General features: G+C 43.8%; 1 protein-coding gene across 1 annotated transcript in view; it reads right to left on the bottom strand.

Annotated features, from left to right (window-relative positions):
* The window catches only part of CAMSAP2 (calmodulin regulated spectrin associated protein family member 2), a 98,428-nt gene that overhangs the window by 15,325 nt on the left and 63,867 nt on the right, over positions 1-19,236 (bottom strand). Inside the window, 5 exon segments of the mRNA XM_070384660.1 lie at positions 974-1,058; positions 2,690-2,783; positions 8,337-8,476; positions 8,806-8,947; positions 18,261-18,344. Coding sequence (XP_070240761.1) covers positions 974-1,058; positions 2,690-2,783; positions 8,337-8,476; positions 8,806-8,947; positions 18,261-18,344 — 545 coding nt within the window.

Genomic DNA, 19,236 nt, shown 5'->3' on the forward strand with positions numbered 1-19,236 from the left:
GTAAGAAAATCCATGGGGGTAAATCCGAGGGCAGGGGGAGGAAAGTGCTTTCCTAATTCACAGGGCTCTGAAGCTCACAGTGATGAGAAGCCCTCTGAGCAGTGAGAGGGTGGTGAGGGTTCTGTCCACACTGGTCAGGACACAGTGGAGAGAAACTGCTCAGGTGTGAGGAGTGACAGCTTCGGTACGTGTTCACACTTTCAGGTTAAACCAAGAGTTCATGCAGAAACTATTTTTAATTTCTTACTTATAATTTTAAAAATGTATTTTAAATATATTGGCTTGAATGTCTAAAAAAAAAAAAATCACAAAGTACTTGGTTTTAAATAAAAAAATCATATATTAATAAATTAGGGAGTCCAAAGTCAATACACATTTTAGTTTCTAAAAAATATGCATTAAAAGTGCTTACAGGATATGCTAAAAAACACTTTGAAACAAATTAATGTCTCTATCACATACTTGGGTCAGAAGTCAGGATTATCCTGATAGTAAATGTTTACCTGGCTTTGAATTCAATTCCTGATATTAAGAACTAAAGCATTAACTATTCAACGGTACAATCAATATTCCATCATGACCTCTCCATAGCTGCAGGAACTAGCAAACCAAACAGGGAAAACTGTCTCATAGATTTAAAAATCTCCCCTGAGGCCTAAGAATTACCTATCATTTGAGCCTCATATGATCTCAATTATAAACAAGGTGTGCAGCAAGAGTTTAGTTTTAGGCTGATTATTTGGACCTTAGGATAATATTCTCCCGCTTTTCAGTGTGACTCATAAAAGCCTATTTATGAAACATTCAGTTCATGTAAATTTCAATGACACTGACAGAAAAACAGGCTTTAACAGGGTAAGTTAATTGTAACTTATTCAGTTCAAAGTTCAACTGAAACTGTAAAAACGCTCATGTAATGTAGTAATCAATAATCTTGATCTCCTAAGTGACTGGCATGGCCGTCCGGACTCACCCTGGCGTGAGGTCAGAGCTGTCCAGGGCATCTCGGGGGGCAGCATTCGAGACAGGAAGTGACGGCAGATCCTCCACAGGCTCAGCTACAGGAAAGACGAAAACCTCAGAATTAACATCAGCACGTTTCTGCCACCACTTCAAGGATCCTGAACTGCAAGTAAGTGTTTACTCTCAGCTTTCCTTACTCCTTATAGAGAATCATAGTGCATTTAGTTTTCTCCTTAAATTTTTCAAAAGGACAAATCTTCTTTAAACACTTCTTGGAAGTGTTCTGACCTATAAAATTCACTTGATTAAGGCTAAATAGGGGGGGAAAAGGCTTAATATAAAATAAATACAGATAATTAAAAATAAACGAGTATTCAACTTTGCAAAAGCTTTCACAGAGCTTGTTACACATGGTCACTTTTACGTCTACGATATAGTTGGTGTTTTGGTAATCAATTAAAGAGACAGAATTTTGTTGGTTAATAACTAAAACACAGCTAGCTACAGTTTACGTTTTTGCGAATAACTCTCATTTAGCTTTTTGCTTTTGAGACCTAATATAACAGCTGTCGAAGATTTTGAATAGTGGGCTTCACAGACGAGATCACACAAAGCACCGCACGTGAAAACTGTGCTAACAGGAAGAGGTGTAGCACTCTGGTTGTGATCACCGCAGAAGAGCCTGGCTTTCCCGACCGGCCTTCGCAGGGGCTCGGCGCGTCCACAGGCCTGCCCCGTTACGTGCCGCCTCCGCCCTGGGCAGCTTCGCAGCCGTCCCTGCGTGTGCCACAGCACGCGGCCTGGGCGCAGAGGTCGCGCTGAGGACGCCGCTTCTCCTCACTGGAGTGAGTGCCGAGTTCGCCCCCTACCCCTGCCCGAGTACAGACTTCTTCCTTCTTCTCTTTCCTTTTTCCTTTGATTTTTTTAGGGGGGAAGCGGGTGGGGATGCGGAGAAATAAGGGAAAATACAAAACTGTGGCGGCAAGGGGAGCAGGCCGGTAGCGGGAGGCAGAGCAGTCACGCTGCGCGCGGGGCGGAGCGCCGGCAGCAGAGGGCGCCCCGCCACGCTGAGCGAAGTCCTCCCGGGGTCAGGCTGAAGGTGGACTTGTTCTTTCCCCACAGAAAGAAACCTCTGGTTTTATCATGGAAGCCAGGGGAAAATCTGGTTTGCTTTACAGAAAGTAATAAGTTTTTCCTTTTTTTCTGTTATTTCCAGAGATCTTTATGGTAACTTAGCCCTTTATTTCTTGTTCGCGTCCTTATCATGAGCAATCAATAGACTGTGATACTGTAACAATCACAGAAATTACTTGGTTTAAATATATATAATATACCCAAGCCTTCTCATGGCTTAATGGCAAATTCGGATTACAGATGAGAACCAAGCCATAATTTGAATGGCTTCTGGCCAACAACATTAAAAAACAGGGAACAAAAGCTAAGGATGGGAGTAAAAGATGCAAAGGGAAGAAAGAGGGAAAACAGTTAAAGCTAAAAGTTCCACAACATAAGCCTCCGAATTCAGGGCTATTCTCGCTACCTCCTTTTCCTCCCCTAAGGTATGGCTCACTCAACAGAGAACTGAATGGCTTTAAATATTAAAATATTCAGAATTTATCCAGGCTAACAGCTAGAACATGAAACAGTCACAGGCCTTCCTGTACAAGAACATCAGGTGAGGTTGTTTTAACTCTCCATTCTGTCTGTTAACAGGAACACTGATCACCTCCTTGTGGGTGAGCGACACGGGGCTGGACGAAGGAGGGCTTCACGACCTCGAACCACCAGAAGAGCTCGGCCATGAACACCAGGTAGTTACTCTGAAAAGAGGCAAGAAAGTCAGGAGGAAAATCAGGTAAAGCTTGACCAACAAGCAATGATAAGGAGAATTTTATTCTGTGTTACCTATTGAAATACACCTTTAAATATCAGTCACTCATCGAAATTTGTGATTAAAAAAAGAAAGCAATGAGAACGCTTATAATCTCTATTGGCTGTGTTGTGCGTTACCTTCTCAGCAGCTTTCATCCTCAACTGTATTTCTTTCTCCCATACATTCATTCTCCCCCTAGGCTGAACCCGTCCTGCTGCTGCTGCTGCTGCTGCTAAGTCGCTTCAATCGTGTCCGACCTACTTGGCTTTTAAACAAGCTCAGGGACTTCCCTGCTGGTCCAGTGGTTATGACTCTGTGCTTTCAATGCAGGGGGCTTGGGTTTGATCCCTGGTTGGGGAACTAAAATCCTGCATGCCACGCAGCATGGCCAAAAAACTAAAAACATTTAAAAAATAAGTAAGCCCGCTCGAGTCTCTCCTACTGAGCACAAGGCACAAGCTTCATCCGACTCCCCTCCTCCGGCTGCCCCTCGGCCCGCCCCCGGCCGCACCCTCACCCTCGGCCCCGCCCCCACCCCGCCCCGCCCTCACCTCCGCACAGGCTTCTGTCAGGCGGCCTCCCCCACCCACCCACCCGGTCCCAGCCCTCCACTCCCAGTCCACTCCCGCACTGCACGCAGCCACGGAACTGCATCTGCTCAAGTCACCAACGACTATGTACTAAATCAAACAGATTCTGTAGTCTCCCTTGAACCTGACCTCTCAGTGGCACCAATACTCTCGATCTGTCTCCTCTGTGAAGACTGCCACCCGCCCCTATCAGGTGACTCCGGAACGTGTGACTGTCCTGAGACATGCAGTGGCCTTCGAGCATTTCCTCGTGTGTTTCTCTACCTGCACCAATCATCCTCCCCACAACCCTGATCCAGTTCCAGCCTTATCTCCCTGAATGACAACTGCCATCACAGGGAACAAACCAGAAACCTAGGAGTCGCCCCATGCCCCCTTCTTTCTCCCTTCCCACACCAAGTCATCCTCAGGGCTGCAGAGTCTGCACGCTAAACATCTCAGAGCCCACCCACTTCTCCCCATCTTCACCATAATTACTCTGATGCAAATGTTTTCACCGCTTGGTTAGAATACAATCCCCTTTTCTGTGACTTATTAAGTCAAACTTCTCAAAATGCAGCACTCTTTCCCCCACCTTCCCCAGCCTTAGGGAAAGACTGACTACAGGTTACAAGTGGTACCTGATCAGGGCCCTCCGCAATTTCCCCAGCTTCATCAAATACCATATTCTCCAGGCTTCCTCCTCTTACCCAGCCAGCTCTATGGTAAAAGGACAAAGCCATGCTCAGCACTCTGTCTTCAGTGTTCAAGGCAGTGCCTGGTACGTGACAGATGCCCAATAAATATTTACTGAATGAATGTATAAATGAATAAGTAAACACATAATAAAAAAGGCCAGTCATAGGCAAAACATTGATAGGGAGTACCTCTGGGCAGTGAGATGACTGTGATTCACATTTACTCTTCACACTTACCTCACAGTACACTTTCTGAAGCCAAGGTGTAAAATCACATTTTAAGTACTAGTGCTAGATTCCGCTCTGCTAGTGCGATGGACTGAAAGCTGTGTGTATGTTTTGAAAAAACACTTGTTAAGTGCTCCGTAACTGTTATAGGAAATTAATCAATATTTAAGGACCTTGGTGCTCAACAAAACTACTCATCATCAGGAAAATGCAAATCAAAACCACAATGAGATACCACCTGGCACCTGTCAGAATCGCCATCCTCAAAAAGGTAAGCAGTAGCGAGTGCTGATGAGGGTGTGGAGAAAAGGGAAGCCTTGAGCATTACTGGCGGGGATGCAAAATGGTGCAGGCTCTATGGAAGGCAGTATGGGGCAGTACGGAGGCTCCTCAAAAATTAAAACAGAGCTGCCACAGAATCCAGCAGGCCTATCTGGGTACACACCCAAAGGAAACGAAAACAGGATCCTGGACAGAGATCTGCACGTCCATGCTCACTGCAGCTAAGACAAGGAAGCAAGCTGAGTGTCCACGGCGGGTGGGTGGATAAAGATGTGGTATATATACACAATGGAACACTACTTAGCCCTCAGGAGAGAAGGCGATCCTGCCATTTGCAAAAACACAGATGGCTCCTGAGGGCACTGTAGTGAGTGACATAAGTCAGAGACACACAGTGTGTGGTATGCTGCACGTGGAGTCTAAGGAGCCAGCAGAGAGCAGAGTGGGGGATACAGGGACTGGGGTGGGGCACGTGCTGCTCCGCTGTGCCAGCCCCCGCCTATAAAGTGAATAGGTCCTGGGGTCTAATGAGTGTGGCTAATGACACTGCATCACAGATTTGAAAGCTGCTGAAAGTAGATCCTAAATGCTCACATCAGAGAAATGGTGATGACGTGATGTGATGAGGGTGTAGCAATCACTCTGCAGTATGTGCGTATCAGATCCACACACTGAGCACCTTAGACTTCTACAGTCACGCCTTCCCTGGGGGCTCAGTGGTGACGAATCCGCCTGCTGATGCAGGGGACACGGATTTGATCCCTGGGTTGGAAAGATCCGCTCGAGAAGGAAATAGCAATCCACTCCAGTATTTTTGCCTAGGAAATCCCATAGACGCTGTCCATGAGGTCACAAGAGTTGGACGTGACTGAGCGAGTGAACAACAACAACGCGTCAATTACACCTCAGAGAAGCTGGGAGATTTGCTCTAGGCTCCCTGGTCAGACAACCGTCCTAGTAACAGAACTGTACTGTGCTTGGCCACAAGGTGTCAGCACAGGAAGAAATGATTTCCCCAGTAACTGAAGTTTATGAAGAGAATTCCTTTCTGGATCTGCGAAGATTAAACAGCAACAAATCTGTCACCATATTCTAGGAATGATACCAAATTAATTTCATTTAAAAGCTCTTCTTTTAGTTAAGAAGGTCATGCAGCTATAAATTAACATTCTTGAACAATGTAAACAATATCAAAGAATACAAATAAACAGAATAACAAGTGCACAAACTCCTCTTGTCCACATCCTAACACCACAGTCAGAAGAAACCCCTGCTAACAGTTTTGTGTCTCTCTCTGCAGACCTTTTCCTGTGCGTCTATATATATGTGCAGATGTGCATACAGATGGAAACAGCGTTTTAAAAAGAGAGATAAATCACATCACGTTATATATAATGTGTGCGACCGGGTGCTTCTCTTGGTAACTCTTGTGAGCTTTCTGCCTCCTCCTCTTACACAGCTCAACCACGTTCCAGGACACCCCCATCGCGCCCCTTCTAAGACGAGCTGCTCCCCCCTGTCACCCCAGGGACAACACTAGCACAGCCTCCTGTGCACTTTCAATCCGGTCAGATGCCACCAAGTTCAGTTCAGGCGCTCAGTCGTGTCCGACTCTTTGCGACCCCATGAACCGCAGCACGCCAGGCCTCCCTGTCCATCACCAACTCCTGGAGTTCACTCAAACTCACATCCATCGAGTCAGTGATGCCATCCAGCCATCTCATCCTCTGTCGTCCCCTTCTCCTCCTGCCCCCAATCCCTCCCAGCATCAGGGTCTTTTCCAATGAGTCAACTCTTCGCGTGAGGTGGCCAAAGTACTGGAGTTTCAGCTTTAGCATCATTCCTTCCAAAGAAATCCCAGGGCTGATCTCCTTCAGAATGGACTGCCGCCAAAGTGCCCTCTAAAAAGGGCACACCAGTGTATACACCCAGCGTGGGGGAAAGAGGGCTCATCCCCACGCCCCCACAAATACTTGTTGCTCACGTCAACACACGATGGGATGCCCAGCACCATGGACCAAGCAACTTCTCGAGGATGCAGAATCTTAAGATACTCATTTGAAGACAAAATGTGGTTCTAATAATTTAGCAGAGAACCAAAATAGATAAAGTGACAGTGTTCTCTGCAGACAATTATCTATTTTTTGAACGCCTCATTTAAGAAAATATCTTTATATCTGGATTATGCCCAGAGTAAGTTCATCTAAACATCAAGGTTACATTTTATTTATGGGAAGTCCAAAGTATATGACTTAAGCAAATGTACTCTTACAGTTTAATGTACTTAATGAGACGATTTTTTTCCCTGAGATTATAGTAGTGGCATTTAGAATTTTTAACAGGCAATAATCAGAAAAAGCATTAACAAGATAAATATGAAAATATCTCCCATTTTGGTAAAAATGGTGTAACCATTCAAAATCAATCAAGGTCTTTCTTCCGACGTGTCGGACAGTGGGGAGTGGGTGCTGTTCTGATCAGTGGGCAGTGGTTTGTTCTGGGAGCAGCTGCATGGCTGGTCATGGCTGGGCAGTGGGCAGTGGTTGCTCTGGGAGCAGCTGCGTGGCTGGTCATGGCTGGGCAGTGGGCAGTGGTTGCTCTGGGAGCAGCTGCATGGCTGGTCATGGCTGGGCAGTGGGCAGTGGTTGCTCTGGGAGCAGCTGCATGGCTGGCTGGCTGTGTCCCCCGCCTTGTGTGTAAAGAAGGAAGGGGCTCAGGGTAAAGAGGGCAGAGAGCAAGGAGCGCAAGCACACGAGCGGCAGCATGGCTCCAGGAGGCCCATGGCAGCCTTCAGGGAGGTGGGCACCGTGAATACGGCCAGGCGTCAAGCCTGACACAAGGCTGTTCCTCTCTAACGTTACACAGAAGTGGCGAACTTCAGGCAAGGGCACAGGGGGCGGGAAGGAATTCCGCAGCTGCCAGGAACAGAAAGGCATCACTCCTACCACGGAGCTCTGGAACCTGCAGCTCAGAAGCCATCACGCTTGAGACACGTGTCTGTCTTCACTACAAAGTAAGCTCTGAAAGGACATGGATCTCTGATTGTCTGCTGATTCACCCAAAAAGCCCGAAACAGTGCAAGGTGCTCAATAAACAGCTCTTGGAAGAAGCGCACTGAGCAACTGAGCGAAGCTAGGAGGCCCTGTGACATCGTCCTGAAGCAAGGGACTCACGCACGGCTGATAAAAGCAAGTACTTTTATTTACCTACTAAAAATTATATATATATATACTGGCTGCACTGTGCGGCACGCAGGACCCTAGCTCCCTGACCAGGGGTTGAACCCACACCCCCTGCAGTGGGAGTGCAGAATCCTAACCACTGGGCCACCAGGATATTGCCAGGAGTTACTTCTTAAAAGGTTCATTTCTAGACAACCTTGGTATTTCCTTCCCCCTTTCTTTCCCGAGGTTGTGTCTCAAGTTCTGGCACAGAAGGACCCTTTCTTCCTGGAGCCCACTGCCCTGCTGAGGGCCCAGAAGCACTTGCCGGCTCCTTCTCCACTGCACTAACAACTGCAGGACCACAGACTCACTCTTTGTGTCGCAAAAGCCACCTGTAGCTGACAGTGTGCGTTACAACAGAACACAATCAGCAGAAAAATCTAACCAACTATTTTGACTGAAATTACAGTTAACTTTGTACGCTTAACACAGCTAGACTGTCTCTGCACCTGGCTGTGTGCTTTCCCCACAACCTTCAAGCGCAGGGACCAGGGAGTACCTTTATGGAGGAAGCTGCGTAGAGCATGTCTTCCAGGGTGAAATGGCAACACTGGTTCAAATATTCTTGGCAAAATTCTTGGATCAGCTGCAGGTTATAGAGGCTATCAGCCAGAGACATGGTTTCTTTCAAGCAAATGTCTTCAAATAAGAAAAGAACAAGGATTAATTTTGATAATACACACTTTGGACTCACTTTATAATTAGTAACTTAATACCAGCACACAACTACGTAGAATCTGGTCATCTCTCTCTCTCTCACACACACACACACACACACATCTATACACGTAGCAGTCACTACACAGACTTAGAAACCAAGCACTCCTTCACTCAACTAACTGCCCTCCTAGAATGACATATAAATGTTTTTCTTAAAAAAAAAAGCCTTCATTACTTATTAGATATTACCATCTTAAATATCTGTTACATCTATCCACAGTTGAGAAATATTTCAATGGAACACTTACCCTCTAACCTGACAACACCAGGACAGTAAAAATGAATGAGGGCAGCTAACGCACAGCCATCTGAGCCGTCTTTCAACAGATTTTCTACCAACGGAATGCAAGGCAGTTGCTTGAGCAAGGTCTGCTCCTTCCTATAACGAGCCTACAATATAAAAAAGAGATCAAAGTAAGTACTTCAACGTACAGGAAAGACACAGCACCGTAGGCCCCGTGTCAGTAATAACGTGTAAGTCAGCAGAGACAACAGCCACGCAGCCACATCCTTCTCTCCTGAACAGCACTACTAGACCTGTCTTTGCCAACAGCACTACAGTTCTGAAGCTAAGTGCTTAACAGAACGCCACAGGGCTCATTTATGTGAATTCACTTAGCCCAAGAATTTAAATATAAAAGCATCACAGAATGGATTTTCGACATTTGAAATGTCCAAATTATCAGTTCTGTGGCTCTGAAGATGATAAAATTTGCTTTAACATTAGACTTAACTTAGACAGCACGCTCTTGTGTAAAAAGATTAAGACCGGAGCTTAAAGACTGAGGAGTCATCAGCGTCAAGGGACGGCCAGAGGATGTAAAACTGCTCCTAAAGGAGGCCTTGCAATAAGAACTATCACTCTAAGGAGCTGGAATCAGACCACAAAGAAATCCTGGCTTCTCATCTGAATGCTGAGACAATGCAAATAAAGTGTAACCACTATGAAACTGAGAAAACCCTCCTGGATGAGGTTTCTACCCTAACCCAAAGCAGAGCAAGTATAAGGGTTTCCGCTCCCTCTCAGAAAAGAAGAAGCTCTTGTTTTTTAAAGACTGGCTGGTGCGAGTGATACAAATTTGTAAGACAGTTCCCTAAAAATGAGACCTGCTGTAAAACTGAGAGTTTACGAGAAGGAGCTTCTTAAGTCAGACTAAATACCTGGGCTCAGATCCTGCTCCTGCCACTTCTCAGCTCTGGGATCTTGGACGAGTTACCTGAACGCTCATCTCTCGGTTCCTTATCTGTGAACCGGGGCAGTCACAGTGCCTGCTTCACAGGACACGGAGGACTAAGAAAGATGATGACGTCATGCGCGACATACACACGGGCACACAGCGAGTGTCACCAGAGGTCAGCTGTCTTTAGCTACTAGCTCTCCTCAAGCCAAGAAAAATCATGCTGAAGACTTAATGAAAATTGCACACTGAACTATTAGCAAAATTTATAATTACAGCGGTCACTGATATTTAAATACAAGGTGTTTTTTTTTAAGAAATCAAAATTAATTTTTCTTATATCTAAACTGATCATCTCTATTTCATAATTAAAGTATAATTATGAAATATAATACTCTGGTGAGAATAAAAACAAAAAATTACTTACTGAAAGAGATTTACTATTTGGTGGTGAAGTCAGATTTCCTTTAAATGACTTTCCCCAGAAAAGCACACACATTCAAGGGGAAATATTTATTCCTATATACCCCTCACTGGCTACTCAAGAACAAGATTCATGGAACATTTTCCCTTGTGAAGAATTTCAGAGGAGATTGTTCTTATGAATCAGTAGGGACTATAATCTGTATTTAATGGTAGAGCGCACCTATATTCAGGAAAAATCGCATCAGTGCACTAGAGAAATTCTTCAGTTGATTTTGTGTTTTTACGTAATCGTTAGTAAGCATCCTCAGTGAGCTGCTGGCGGACAGTTTAAAACTCAAGCATGAAAATCAGGACTGAGGGGGAGTGGCAGCCGGGGCCTCGCCAGCCTTCCAATGCCCCTGTGGCTTCCAGTCCCCTCCAGCCCCACTTCCTTGGGCCGGTAAGAAACAGAATACTATCTCTGGAAATGCTCTACAGTGGCTGGCTCCATGCCAGACTTCTAGGACCTCCAGGGCCCACGGCCGGAAGTGGACTGAGCCGAGCGCCCAGGGTCACGGAACAAAGGACTGAGCTGTGTGCTGTGCTCTGCAGCGTTCCACCGAGGGGCATGGCAACACGCGCACACACGCACACAGCTCCCCGAGGCTGCGGCCACGAGGCCTGCGGTCTGGACCAGACAATCCACAGTTTGCAAGTGGCCGGCCGCAACATCTTCCTGAAGATTACATCCTAGAAGGCCTACCAGGGAAACCAACTTTCAATCTTGAAGTCCTGTGGGTCTCCCAGAACTTCTGGAGTGTGCTCGGCGCTTTACAAACACACTGCTCTTTCTACAAACGGAGACATCTGGCATTTAAGAGGGATGTGTTTTCGATCTTTCAACATTGTGGTGGACTTCTAAGTTACATGTCTGTTTCTGAGGGTGAAAAACATTTAAGTGGTTGAACCCCCAGAGTTCACACTGAAAGATCAACCTTGTAGTCAAACCAGAACTGAATCTGTTAATAGTTTAGATTCAGTAATGAGAGGGACACAGAACCTGTCACTTTTTTAAATTACACAAACAGTATCCTCTATAGGTCAGGCCAAAAGGAAATGATTCTTTCAAAAAGATGACTTGATAATACAAATAATTTACATGTGCAATTCATACTCACTTTTACTGACATTATTAAAACCAGTACAAATCTATACCCACACTTTCTTCTTACTAGTTACTTATGGTCTGCCAAGTAATGACAGACTAGTTTACACTTTTAATTATCTTTAAAGCGTCTAATCCAAATTTTGGCTAGATTTTTTTTAGGTCTTTCTATTCTGCACTATGATCAAAGACCTTACAATCCAATCTCCACTCGTGACTAATGGAGTTATATGAAATGACCGTATCAGCACGACATCAACAATACAATGACACTCTGCAATGATGTCTGGAGGGTGAGCTGAAGGAGCTGGGTAAACTTACAGGAACCAGTTTCCAAAACCATTTGGAAGGAGACTTCAGAGGAGGCAGCAGGAGAAAAGGGAAAGTGAAAGGGAAAGTGCATCAGCATTTTTTAAAATTAACAAGTTATAGTAAAGTTTCTGTTAGTGCAGCTCCAAGTTTACAGTTCTCAAAACACTTTTAAACTGTTAATGCTTGAAAAGTTAGCTTAAAATATAGAGTTTCCTCATGATAAAGACCACCACCTTCTCCCCGCAACTCCTCTCCCAACATGGATATGTGTTTTTAGGATACCCTGGACCTGCTGCATACTTTGGCAGCAAAGAATTTTATTTCGCGGCTCTGGAACCACACATCATATTAAAAAATAAAATACATAACATGAGAGGGAATAGAAAGATTCCAGGGCTGGACTTGCAACCACTGAAATTCTTAAGACATTAGGAAGCCAAGTCTTTGTCCCAAAAGGAAAAGAAGGCTGTTCCATAAGTATATGAGTAAGAGCACACAGTAATGCAGAATTGAACATGATGGTAATGTCCCTTAATGATACAGAGAATTTCTTTCAATTAATAGGAAAGAAGAACAGTTGGCAATTCCTATCAATTAATATTTTTATAGAGTCTCTAAAGCAAGTAGCCACTAACACAAAGAGAATATACATGTTATTATTTTTACTATCCAGGGGTGTCTCAAAGAATGTAATTTTATGTCTTCAAGAAGATTAATAAGCTCACAGTCTCAGATCCTGAACCATTCACGATTGTTCATATTTCCTAGCACCGTTGTTTGTTTTCGGGGGCGGGGGGGGGCGGGCAGCCCTAAATAAATGTTTGTTAAAGTGAACCAAACTAAATGGGGTCTGAGTTAAAATTTGTACTAAACTTTTATGTAGAAAGTTTTTCTTACAGAAATTAACAGTAAAAATAAGACTATTTTGGAAAAATAACATAAATAACATACATTCAAGAACTTAAAAAACCTGAAAAAGTCATCTCAAGAATCAGAAAACTCAAGAATCAGAAAAATACCAGCTTCCCACAGAGATAACATTTCCAATAAAGTTTTCTTGCCGCATCAGGAAGAGGAACCTTAACAGTTCTGTCACATGTACTGTAACTGCTCATTTAACCAAAGCCTCTGCAGCTGCCTCTGCGGGAGTCCTGAAAGGCACAAGCAGGGCAGGAGGCCCGGGAATGTGTCTGGGTTCCCAGAGACGAACGCAGTGTCAAAACGGGAGTCTTCCTGTTTTTGATACTAGAAGAATCCATTACATAGAAATTACTAGGGATTATTCAAAACAGGTGATGAGCAAAGGAGTTAGTCTGTATTGTAAAATATTCAGTACTTGAATTTTTTACCAACTCAGAAAACTCTGACACAGCTCCCAATGACTGGAGCTGGGAAATCTGAACAAGTTAACACCACAGACTGGTTGTAACCCCAGTGTACACACACACACACACACACACACACACAAACACACACGAGTCCAGACTGCTACAAATAACTGACTGAAGGATGTAAGGAAGTGGACAGGACACAGTCTCCCTTAGAGGAAAATTCCAAATGATATAGGGGCTCGACCCTTCAGGGAGGGAGCTAACTTCTCTCTTGCAGCGTGGGCTGGACTGAGTGACCCACTTACAAAGAAAACAGTGCTGACGGTGGAAATGGAAACTTGACAAGGAGGGACGTGACTTTAATGAACCAAGTGATCACGTGGACACCATCAGTGACGAGCCGTGTTCATGTCCCGCGCTCCCTGATGTGAAGTGATGAGGCGTGAAACCACCTCTGTGACGTTCTTCTCTGAAAGCCCACATACCAAATCTCATCACGAGACACAGGAGACAAACCCCAATTCAGGGATGCTGGATAGAACACCTGGGCAGAACACAAACTGGGAGACTGTAAAGAAAGCCTGTGGTTTAGTCAATATTAATAATCCACCAACGTCACTTTCCTGTTGTTGACAAAAGGGCCATAATTATGACAATAAGATGTTAACACTGGGGGAAACTGGACAAAGTTGTGCTATCTTTGGGATTGCTCTGTAAACTAAGATTATTCCACAATACAGTTTATTTCAAAAATGAATACACACAAAATTAGATGAGGGTACAAACTTCCAGTTAGTCATAAGATAATAAGTAGTAGAGATGAAACATACAACATGGTAATTAACACGGCTGCATGGTACATATGAAAGCTGTCAAGGTAAATCCTAAGAGTTCTCATCGCAAGGGAAAATGCTTCTTCTACTCCCTCAACGCCGCATCTCTATGAGGTGACGGAGGCTCGCTAGGCCTACTGCGATCCTTCCGTGCCGTGTGTAAGCCGGACTGTGATGTTGCGCACCCTAACCTTACTCCATGCTTTGTGTCAGTTAGAGCTCAGTAAAACTGGGAATGAGCAAATGAATAGGTGAATAACTGTGGACAGAAATACATGCATTTAAAATAAGAATCTATCAATTCGTACAGATAATACAGATGACAGACTGATAAACAGATGAGCTCAGATTTGCTTACAGTACCTTAACTAACAAACGTGGAAGAAATTGATGGAGCTAGAGAATTACCATTTTGTAGCCACCATAGTAATAGTAACTAAAGTAGGTGTCATCCATAAATGCTAAATCTAGGATGCAGGGAAACGCTGAAGAGGAACAGGGTATTTACAGTCTCAAAGTGTCTCCTCTCAAATTACTACAAAAGGAAAAATAATAACCACGCAGTCAAAAAAATCAAACAATATCTTAACCAACTGATCAAAATTATTTTCATCTAATAGGGGCAAATGGCTATCATGTGCCTCTGGATACAGTCTTGTAAGAAGTATACACCTTACGTCGTATTTCAGTCTTAAAAAGCATAGCTTAACCTATCTGCAAGGAAATGCCAGTAAAAATATCAAATTGAAGGATATTCTATGAAAATGCCCTGTGTTCTTCAAAAATGTTAAGGTCACAAAAAAGAAAAGCCGAGGGACTGTTCCAGATTCAAAACGAAAAAGATACACAATTAAATCTATTATATGATCTCAGACTAGATCCCAGTTCAGGAAACAGCATAAAGTATCGATACAATTGGGGTGACTGACAAAACTGAACACAGATCCAAGTCCGATCAAGCACAGTGCTGACATTAAGTCGCCTGTCCTGTGTCAGTGGGTAGCTTTGTTCTTAGGAAACGTACACAGCAATATTCAGGGGTGAAGGGCCATGATGTGTGCAGCCTTGTTTCAAATGTTTCAGAAAAATGTATACACATATGTATTTGTGTGTGCAACATGTAACACAAGGGCACACATGCAAGCACATGAAATGTTATAAAATGTTACCACAAGGGCCCAGGGTTCCTGCAGACAATCCTTGCAACTGTTTCTAAGTCTGAAATATTTCAAAATAAATGTCCTTAACTTAGCAAGTTATATTAAGTCCACACCAATCCAAATCTTTGTAGGGTCTTGTGTCCAAATGCACAAGACTGATTTACAAAGCTGTTAAATCTGATTTTTACAGTCCTCTTAGACAAAGATTAAAATCACGGTATTAGGTTATCTAACTCATATATAAGTTACTTCAGACCAAATCATCTTTATAAAATATTCCTTGGAGAAAAAAAATTCATGGTACCATCTCTGAATTTTTAAAATGTTTAAATATACACGTACATGTGGAAGTTTATGAGCGCCAACTACTTACTATTTTCACCAACCTTTCAAGTCCCTTACATTTACTACATGCAAACTGAGCATCGCTTTCGTAACAGAATTTAGGAGCCACTCACCCAAACTTTCAGTTTTGCAGACACAGGAGAGAAGGCCCAGGATAGTGGAGGGCCCGGGAAGGGCAGTGGCAGGACTCTCCTGACCAAGACCAGGCCCACTTCCCACAGCACTCGGGACAAGCTCCTTAAGAGAATGAACACTGGACTTCACGTCGCTGGTCCTAACCCTTAGAGATTGTTGAAATAGGGCTGCCAGATTTTGCAAAGAAAAATACAAGCTGCTCATGCAACTTACACCAAAAATTGCTTATCTAATTCACACTTTAGAATCAAAAGGAGTAGCAGAAGCCAAAAGAGAAACTTGAAAGAAAATAAAGAAAATAACATCAGCAACCTGTTTAATCAAAATATTTTCCTAGGACACTATTTAAAACGCCTCCCTCTTAAAGCACCACCCAGTCCAACCATCAGAAATAGATGGTCAGATGATGGTCTAATAATCTACTGAAATGGCTGTGGAATTAAAATTCTGGTCCAACACTAATAATATACAGTACAAGTATCCCTCAACAGAGCATGTATTTTACCCAGAAGATAGCTATAGAAAGAAGCTTCATAAAATTAACGCTACTGAACATCTGAGCAGAGAATCGCTGGACAGGACAGGAGATCAGACAGTCCCCATCCAGCAGCCCAGGCTCCGTCCATGGGGGGAAGCGACAGATCCCAGGGTTGGGCACCTGGGCTTCTGCCTTGCGAGCACGAGCTGAGGGGGCAAAGGGCACAGCGGCCTCTTACCAACGGTACAGCAAGGAGAAAGAGCAAACCACTCGACCTCTCTTCCCTAAAAGGAGAAAAGGGTGAAGATTTTGCTTTGCAAGAATGAAAATCAAGAATAAAGTGATTCTCTTTCTAGCCATACAGTTCAAATGCTGAAACTCCCACTGCTAGGTTAAGAGAGCAAGACTCCCTAACCATGTCTGTGCTTGGCCATGTGTTTCTTCATGACACCTGTGCAGTAAGACGCGTGAAATGAACAGCTTCCCACACATCTTAACAATGAGAACAAGGGTAAAACTCATTTGAAAATGAAGGTGTTGAACCTAACACACGGCACAAATCAATCTACGAAGCAGAAACAGACTCTCAGACACAGAGAACTGACCTGAGGCTGCCAAGGGGACGGGGGGCGGAGGGGTGGACTAGGGGCCTGGGGTTAGCAGATGCGGACTATCACACGCAGGACGGGGAGGAACGAGGTCCTCCTGCACAGCACAGGGGGCTGAAGATGCAAGACCCTGTGATAAACCATAACAGAAAATAATAGAAAAAGCATGTACATGTGTATGACTGAGTCACTTTGCTGTACAGCAAAATTTAACACAACACTATAAATCAACTATACTTCAGTAAAAAATTAAACATACAAAATAAAAGGGAAGAAAAGGAAATGAAGGCACAAACGCTCTGTTCGTGCTGAATGAAAATGAGCAGTAAGCCAGACGCTTAAGTGAACCGCACTGGTTCATTCGTTCACTTGCTCAACAAATCTGGTTGTGAAGTGTGTATGTGCAATTCCATGGGAAGTCAGAGTGGTGGATCAGCTGTGTATGGATTCCATACAGTTTGCCTTTCTTAAAGGTTAGTGAAGGGCAGGAAAGCTCGGCGTGCTGCAGTTCATGGGGTCACAGAGTCAGACAGGACTTAGCGACCGAACAACTCCATCTACAGCTGACTGGAACACAGACAGCATTTTTTTCCATTGAAACAACATTTACTGCATCCTCTGTGATCATATAAACCCATGTAGCTCATAACGTGTGTGCAACACTACAGCACCGAGCCATTGTATGTGATAAACAGGTCTCCACGAAGCTCTGTGACTCAGGATGGTGCTGAACCTGATTTCTGATCACAGCCAGAAGCAAAACAGCAGACAGGAGGAGATCTGTCTCCAAGGCAAGGGTTTCTACTCCTGAGGGAAGAAGACATCGAGGAGGGCGGTAAGGGAAAGGGCTGGGGACCCGGTGGGGGCCGGGCTGGGGAAGGCAGCGAGTGGGTCCACCTCCACGGGGGAAAGGTCAGCCACGGGAGCAAGAGCGCGAGAGCGGGCCAGCGTGATCCCAACACCAAATTCAGGCAAAGCTGCTGGTCTTCGGCAGAACCTTCCTAGCAAGGCTGGTTACACACAAACCAGCTCTCCCTTCCCCTCCTGTTACAGAGCATCAGTGGCCAGCAGCCTTTGTCCAAAATGAAGACAAGTGCAGCATAATAATGAAGAGACTCAAAACAACCCACATGGAAAATAAAGTCTCTGAATAACAGAACTTCTTATACCTCAACTGAAATGCTGGACAGTAAGTTTCAAGGGCTCTCCCTGTAACACATTTTAGGAAGTGTAAGATATACTATATTGCAGGAAATACACTTTAGGTTTCAGTACACAACAAACACACAAGTCTTCAGAGAAGAAACCTCTAAGAGCCTGTTTAAGAATTTTTAAAGAATAAATCCACATCAGTGTTTCTTTTTCCTTCACAGAATAACCATGTTACAGCTTACAATTCCCGGAATAATTTTAGAGGCTGGTCTTATTACAAGTCATTATAAGGCTGATACATTGGAAACTGTTTTCTTATTTCATAACTCTACCAAACAAAGGCAGAACCATTATTTTTGCCAAAAGAACCTCAGAAATTGAGCTCTAATCATTAACAATCTTTCCTAAACACCATCATCTGGTTAACCTCCATTCTGCACTTCTACTTACCTGGCATTTACGGCAAGGCTTCCTAGGGTACAGTTAAGATCACCACAAATAGTCTGATGAACATACCTACGAACATTTCCCCAAACAGCACACACCTGTGAACACAGGCTCTCATAAAGGCACTTTTTTCCCCTTAGGAACATGTACGTACCTTTTGACCTCCTAGCGTTTCCACTGCGTGATGGTCTTTCAATTTCTGTTCTTGTTCCATTATATCCTTCAAATGTTCATTTACCTTAAAATATAAAAACATTAATTTTAATTTATAGTCAAATATAATAAAAAAAATAACACGTACCTTAAAATGCCTGTGTTCAGGTCTCTGATGTCAAATACCAGTGCCACTCAAATGAACAGAACCTCATTTTCCCAACCAGAAAAAAGTATTTTACAGTATTCACAGGTGTTTTGTTTGAAATCCTAAAATTCATTCATTACTTTACCAAATACTTGTTGAGCACCTGCTACACGTCAGGGGCCAGCTGGAGTGCTCGGGAAGAAAGGTGCTTGACGACCCCAGTTTTGACGCCGTTGTTTGGTCGCTCGGTCGTGCCTGACTCTCCGAGACCCCACGGAATGCAGCGCACCAGCCTTCCCTGTCCTTCACTAGCTCCTGGGGTTTGCTCAGACTCATGTCCACTGAATTGATGATGCCATCCAACCATCTCATCCTCTGCTGCCCTCTTCTTCTTTTGCTTAGGAAACAAGACAGCTATTTTTCTGTAAAAATGTTCACAGTCTCTCTTAGGACTAATAAGTGAAAACTATTTTCCTTAAAATTAATGTTTTCATTATCAGTAGAAAACACTTTGTTTGGATTGAATTCTTAACCTGTGATTTCCTAGGCATGTCCCTGGATCATGAGTGGGGTTTAGTGTGGTCACAGGTCACAGTTAAAATACATGAAAAGCTTTGTATACAGGAACTTCTCAGGGAGAAGGTCTAACTTATCAGATTGTTCAAACAGCCTATAATTCAAGATGACTAAGAAACAATCTGTTGAGTGCATAAAGTATTTCTTGAGAATAGATAATTTTGGATTTTGAGTTACTCATGTTACGGTCATTCCAACAACAATAAATAAATGCTCAAATTAACTAATAATGGCAATCTAGAAAATATGAATG

This window comes from Bos mutus, chromosome 16, assembly GCF_027580195.1.
Source record: "Bos mutus isolate GX-2022 chromosome 16, NWIPB_WYAK_1.1, whole genome shotgun sequence".
NCBI classification, from domain to species: domain Eukaryota; kingdom Metazoa; phylum Chordata; class Mammalia; order Artiodactyla; family Bovidae; genus Bos; species Bos mutus.